General features: G+C 43.9%; 1 protein-coding gene across 10 annotated transcripts in view; it reads right to left on the minus strand.

Moving 5' to 3' along the window:
• Positions 1-6,978, minus strand: part of LOC128875979 (poly(rC)-binding protein 3) — a 108,542-nt gene that overhangs the window by 35,412 nt on the left and 66,152 nt on the right. For all 10 annotated transcript variants that reach the window (XR_008456925.1, XR_008456926.1, XR_008456927.1 and 7 more), the window contains one exon: positions 645-701. Coding sequence is in view for 7 of the 10 variants with exons in the window: in XM_054122052.1 (XP_053978027.1) it covers positions 645-701 (57 nt within the window). In the remaining 3 variants the exon portion in view is untranslated. The remainder of the gene's footprint in view (positions 1-644; positions 702-6,978) is intronic.

A 6,978-nucleotide genomic window follows, 5' to 3' on the forward strand; every position in this document is an offset into this window, starting at 1 on the left:
AGAGAGAGAGAGAGAGAGAGAGAGAGAGAGAGAGAGAGAGAGAGAGATCAGCTTTGATTGAGATCACATTAATGGGTCGTTGAAGCTAGAGGGCTTGTTATAGCGTTTCGGAGCGTTTGCTATAGGCAGATAAGATAACCGTGAACGGTGACAATGCGTTAGGGTCATACTTAATTGCCAGAAGCATTGAATGCACTATAGAATACAAGGTCTCCTGTAGGTATATACTTAGCACTCTATCTCTAAGAGATTAGCATGTAAGGGGTCGACCTAGTTGAAATGTACGAAGAGAATTACTTTTATGTTTTCTTAAAAATTCAATTCTCGAATTAGTATTATAACTAGTCCGTAAATTATATGCATTTACTGTTAATACCTTTTGGTTATATTTACCGTGTATTTATCAGTTTACATCACGAATAAATATAACCCATCATCAACCGACAACATCGAATTCTTTCAATTTTCAACATTTTAATTGTCGCCTCGATTATTGCAAGAACTCCAGCCTAAATATCTTGCGATAATCGAGGTCCTGCTATAATTTCTCTGCGCTTCCTTCAAAGGCTGACCTTTCCCTCCTCGAAGCAATGAAGAGTTTACATTGTAAACGTTGAAAACATTGTAAAACGTTTGATAATTACCTCTTCGCGGAACCTCTTGACGATCTCTCCTTTCTTCCCGATGATGCTCCCGACCTCCTGCAACAGACGGTGTAACGTTACCATTGTAGTACGGTCCGTAAACATTTACGACGCCTGAAGGCAAAGCGAACCGTAAAGTTTGGAACGTGCGCCTGATTACGCCTCTGAGTTACTATGTTCCCGAGGGAGGCTGGGCGACGCTGCAAACCAGTCATAAATACCAGCCGTTTCGGGGGGGTCTTGGTTGCAACTCCTTGGCGTGATAAATTCTGTGGCGCGACATTTACTTGATGCGCAAGTTCCTGCTACTTTATTTTCCGACAGAATTTACCCCCAAGAAAGGAATAATTTTCATTTACTATTTCAATTTTTGACCCTAAAACTGCTTCCTATAAAATTAAAAGGAAGAAAAAAAATCGAGCAAATATTTTTCTGTCGCGGTCCAAATTCTCGAGAGTTTAATATGGCGCGCGACACAACGAAAACGCGATGTACGCTGCGATTTAATTTTGCCGAGCGCGAATATTCGAGCTATCGCGTTCGAGCATCGATAACGGGAAATGCGTTGAACGTTCGTTGCAAAGCGATACGGATGCTCTTGACACTTGAAAATCACTCGCTGGCACCCAATTACCCGGGCCAAATATGCGGGAGGCACTCCCCGTCGGTTTTGCGCTCATATCGCTGACCAACGGTCAACGGGAAATGATTTTCATGAGGCGCTCCGATGTTGCCTCGGTCCATCACTTGTTACGCTCACGACTACCATCTGTGTTTGCTCCGATGGAAATGTTCCGAATTTAATATTAAGGGAAATTCCTCGATAAAATATTATCGTGCGCAGAGTGTACGCTGTTGTGAAAATTAATTAAATAATAATTGGTAAGTAATTGCGATTGGACTATTCATAATTTAATTACAAGTTCTGAAAAATCATTTACAGATGTGGAGAACTGTAACAACGTGACCTCTAAATGACCTTCATTGAGGATACAACCTTCCGAAGGTTAAGTCAAGTTTGTACACCCAAGGTCACGCGAAGGTCACGGCTGTTCGAGTAAGCTCCAAAGCGAGTGAACTATTAAAACCTTAATCAAAAAAACTCCATTTTTTTTTTTTTTTTAAATAAAATACCTATAAAATAGTTGTATTCTTTCCCCAGAAATGGAACGACATTTTTTGTAATAGCAAAACATAAAAATACAGCGAGGTACGAGGTTTCAATGCGCACCTAAACTCGTCCTATATACTTCTAAACGTCTGGATGGAAACCATCGTACAATAGGCGCAATTACCGTTCTTAAAATAGTCCCAAAGCAGCCATCGAACGTCACGTCAATTTTATCTCTGTATCGCGAATTCCTGGGTGTAACTATAGCTTCGTAGCGCGCCGTTCTCGCAGGCTCGCGATACTGGCGAAAAATAATTGTCGTAAATTTTGTCGTCGAACCAAGAGAGTTATCTGCTGAATTCACGGAACGATCCATTAGTTCCCATCGGATTATAATCGCGCTAATTCCGTGACACAAAGCCAAGCCGCAATAGGCATCCTCTCTTTGCGGAACTCTCGGGGCAAGACACGGTTTACTCGAGCCTATAATTAGTCGCGTGTTCTCGCAGGCCTCGCTCTGTGTCCAGCCAGATCTCGTGTCTTCCTTGACACGCTCTGACCCCACGATAATGTCACCGCTTAGGCTTCTGGGCGAGCAGGTATGCGCCCGTGCGCTCCCTCTAAACTTAGATGGCGGCTAACAAACTCGAGCCGCGTCGGCCGAGATGCCAGGCGTCTTCGTTCCTCGGGGCACGATGCCGCGGACGCTCGGCGTATCGCGCTAAATTCTTCGTTTCTCGACCGAAGGGGATCGAACGAGCCCTCTTCGACTCGTTATCTTCGCACCGATCGAGTCGAGGCTCTCTTTACCGGAGGATCTTTAATTCCCGTGCTCGATGAGGTTTTAATTATTAAAACCGTAGCCGCCACGCTTAAACGAGGCACGAGGATCCGAACCACTGGACCATTCGCGTACTTTGTCAGAGGTACGGTAGAACTGTACCGACGTACTGTACCGTTACTGATTTCTCATGTCTTTAAAGTAGTCCAATTTTTAAATCGGAGTCCCCCGCTCCTGAATGTAGACACGTTGAAAGTTGAAACTACACGTTGATTTATGGAGACGGTTATGTTGAATCTCAAGTTCTTCGTGAACGTTGAAATTGGAGTGTCGTAGAAATAAAACGGTAATCGGTACATCAATAAAGATAAAACCACTCGGAATGACAAACAATCATCCAACTGGGTGCACGCTGGTGATTGTCTCGCTATATTCGAACTAAGTGTCCATTACGGTAGCAAGTCCCTGTTATAAAGCGGTCGTTAAATGACCGCTTCAAAGGTTCATTGTAGCCGGTTTAATCCTTGGCCTGTCCGTCATAAAGAGTGACTATTAAGCTGCATGCGTCGCATGATTCGGTAGAAAATCGTACTGGACGAGAAATCCAAGCGGAGCTATAATCTCGGCCTTGTCATCCTACTGCAAAACTATCCGTGCTCATCAAATTGTGACTGATAAAATTCCCATTTATTTCCATGGGTTCTTGTTTCGACACGATAATCACATCTGTTTGTGTATCGATTTATTAAATTCTCTTTCTGTATCGATGCAATCATTTTTTTCTGAAAATTCGCTTTACATATTAAGTTTGTATACCTGTTGTATACATCAATTTATTACATTCTCTTTATGTATCAATGCAATCATTTTTTTCTGAAAATTCCCTTTACGTGTTAAGTTCGTAGATTCATTTCGTGCAACCCTCCTCGCGAATATTCGTTAGTTAGCGTTATAACAAAATTTCAGGGGCGTTAAAATTGAATTCTCCGGATGGAAATTTAATGAAAGCGTAGGAGCGAGAGTTACCCGACAGTTGCAAGATTTTTTCGCGCAATTTCGTAACTCGATCAAGTTCGCAGCCAGTGCGCGCGACAAGTAAATCGTTAAGGATAGGCCGAGAGAGGCTGGCAACAAATCAGGAAAATATGAAACTTCCGCGAGGAGGCAAATGGAGTTTTTCCCGTCGTAATTGCGTCGGTCTCAATGTCGCCAGTTAATTAAAACGTTTAATGGGAACAACGCGAGGAGACTAATTACTACGAATCCCGTGCAAGCGACTATTCCGCCACCCTCGAGTCGCCAACGTCGAAGAGGAAACTGCTGTTTCGAAAATGGGGACCTGCACCTTCCTTGGACGGAAATTAATATAAAAACTATTATTTATAATATATAAACGACTCGATTTTCAGCTTTATTTAATTTTTATAAATATTCGCAGAATAGAATAGAATTTTATAAGAAATTTCGTTGAGAAAATCCAGGAGACTTCCAATGATTTTTTAAAAATTCTTATTATTTCCCCGATTTCGATACATCGTGTACGGTATCACTCGTCACTTATGCAGACAGTACAAGACAGTATTAAGCTTGAGAATAGCGCGAAACGGTTCCAGAGACTCGTAACTCTGCTCGTAACTCCATTCAGCCCCCTCAGGGATGATTCATTCGCGGTGAATCACATCCTTACATGCTGTTTAAAGTCTTTTTAATTTCACCCTTTTTACGAAGACTTTCAATGCTACGATATGTCTGCAGACCACTGCTTACTGCAAATTTTAGCGTAGAAAGCCATAGGGGTGTAAGCCGTAATGTTTCTCGCGTTAAAAAACCTTTTCAAGGAACTTGCATGTACAGGTTGCATTTATGCACGAGAATCAATATTTTAAGAAACTCCACTTCCACTTGCATGAACTGTATCTTAACAAAATGTGTTTTAATTACCAAAGGAGCCCTTTTTTCAGATGACCCGAAGATAAATACAAGTCTCCAAGAAGACTTTCGCATTGCATAGAGGGTAGGTTCTTGGCCTACAAAGCACCCCAGTTATTAATTCGAAAAGTCCTATAAACGGCACACTTTGGAAGCTCGTATTTTTCAAACAAATACAAATTTATAAAAACGATGACTTAAACTCGTCCTCGTTACACGTGTACCACGTCGTCCTCCGACAAATTTCGACTAGTTTCTCGCGATTGGGGGATGCCAACCCTAAGTTTGGAGGCAGCGAAGGGAGCTTAGATACCCCGTAGCGCTGGTGACAGAGCTAGTGACCTCTCTAATTGGCCGCTGGCCAACGGAAACCTCTACCAGAGTCAGTCCCATCGATGTCTTCTTGTTCCAGCTATATTTGCTTCCAAGGAGATTCGTCGACGGTGACGCGGTTGTCCAGCCTCTCGGGCTGGCGCAGCCCATGGGGAGGGTCGGCGATGATTTACGGGACTTGGCGCCTTCGCGGGACCCTCGCGATCGTTTATTTCGAACGGAGACCGCGTTGCTCTCGTTAGGAACGCGCGCGAGGAGCGAAGGAACAAAGGGACCATCGAGATATCGCGTGCTGGACGATGCCGTTGATTCGAGAACCAACAAGAGAACGAAGGTGGGGACTTCCTTGCGTATCGCGGGTTCCGCGGAAACGAGTTATGAATCCGCGTCGTCTATATCCGTTCCAAACTACGCGATAGTCGAGCGTTCTTTTTTTTTTTTTACTGTTAAAAATCGTTTCTGTAGTTTGTAAAAAATATAATTGGGGTGGTCCATCCTTGTAGATTGAAACAGAAAAAGAAGAGGGCTGTGTCTTCGATGGTTTCGGAGATAAAAATTCTCGTAGAAAAGTTTGGGTAGAAAAAGTGGTGAAATCTGCGAGGGTCTGGAAGACTTCGAATGCTTGTATTTTTTAAATAGTTGAGAAACTGGGGAAGTGATGACTCGAACTCCCCCTAATTACATATGAATTACGATATATTTCAATGTTAGTAATCGAGGTGGACTGGAATGATCGGTACTCGAGCGTTTTTTTTTTTAAGGATGCAGGAGAAAGAGTAGAAGGTGTCGGTGCATTTAATGCAAAAATAATATTCTACTAATTACTTTTAATATACATTAAAAGTACTACTCGCGAAAGTTCGTATTTTGAAACAAGTACAATGACCTCCGTGCGACCTTTACGAATGAGAAGCTACCCGCGTTATACCTTCGCTATTTCGGAATACACTGTTGGAGGAGCACGGGTAGCCCTATTCGAGGCGGGTCAGCTCGATAGTAGCCGGCAAAAATTGCATCGGCTTTGAATTATTAGACAAACGGACGCGCGATCCGCGACGACGACCGGTTGGCCGCGGGCCCTGGCTCGGGTCCAGCCTCTCCAGGAATCTGGAGGAGTCCTGAAAAGCCTCTGTCCAAAAGGAGGACGGGCCACGACCAGTGTCGCAGAGCTCCGTCGAGGACGGATAATCTCTTCCGCGCGGATCGAGCCGTTCGCGAGCGGATACGCGCGCGAAAAAGACGGAAAACATGGAAACGACGGACGGAACGGGGAAGATAAGACGCTGGGGGGTTGGAACCGAGCCAGATATTTATGTCGATGCCGCTGGACCGCAACGGTGATACGGGGGAAGACCGTGACATTGTGGGAGGGGGGCTGGTGAAAAAAGGAAGCGTGTTCTTCCTGTGTAATTGTCGCTGAGAGTTCCGGTGTGGTTTTTCTGTGCAGATTTGTGGGAGAGCATGTTTGGGAGGTTGTTGTTTTCGGAGAGTGCAATTGTATTACAATTTTTTAATTTTTTAATTTTTTATTAATCTTTTGATGGTACGGTGGAGGTTTGCAGAAAAGTATGTTTGGAGGAGTACCGATATCTTATGCGATATTTTATAATTGATATAACGACGAGAATATACAGTTGCATCCCGCATCAACCCTCTCTTGGCTCGCAAATGAAATGGGAGAATAAGAATAATTCGTATTCGAATATTGATATGTCTATGAATCGTACAAATATTAAATATTGAATTGTTAGACGTTGCGGAAGGGACGATTCGGAATCGCGGGCAGAAAAGAGAAGACGAAGGAGACGTCTGTATGCCATTGAAAGGATAATGGAATCATGATAATTCGCATTGGACCGAACGATTGGCCGCTGTCCCTGGCCGCTGTCCAGCCTGTCTTAGAAAGCTCACAGTGCATATTCTCCGCGTAGACATAATGCTTCTTCGGCCAAAAACGCGGCCAGACGTATTTATTTCACGCGAAAGTCTGTCCGGAGTATCCGTTTACTCCTATCTCCGAAGTGGATACGTTTGCTACTGACTGACCGTAGTTATAAGAGGCTAGAGAGTACCGAACGCAGTTATAGGGGGCTACAGAGTACCGAGCTCGGCTGTAGGGGGCCAGAGAGTACCGAGCTTAGCTATAGAGAGCTAGAGAGTACAAAGCTTAGCTGTAGGGG

Source organism: Hylaeus volcanicus, chromosome 4 (assembly GCF_026283585.1).
Source record: "Hylaeus volcanicus isolate JK05 chromosome 4, UHH_iyHylVolc1.0_haploid, whole genome shotgun sequence".
Classification (NCBI taxonomy): Eukaryota; Metazoa; Arthropoda; class Insecta; order Hymenoptera; family Colletidae; genus Hylaeus; species Hylaeus volcanicus.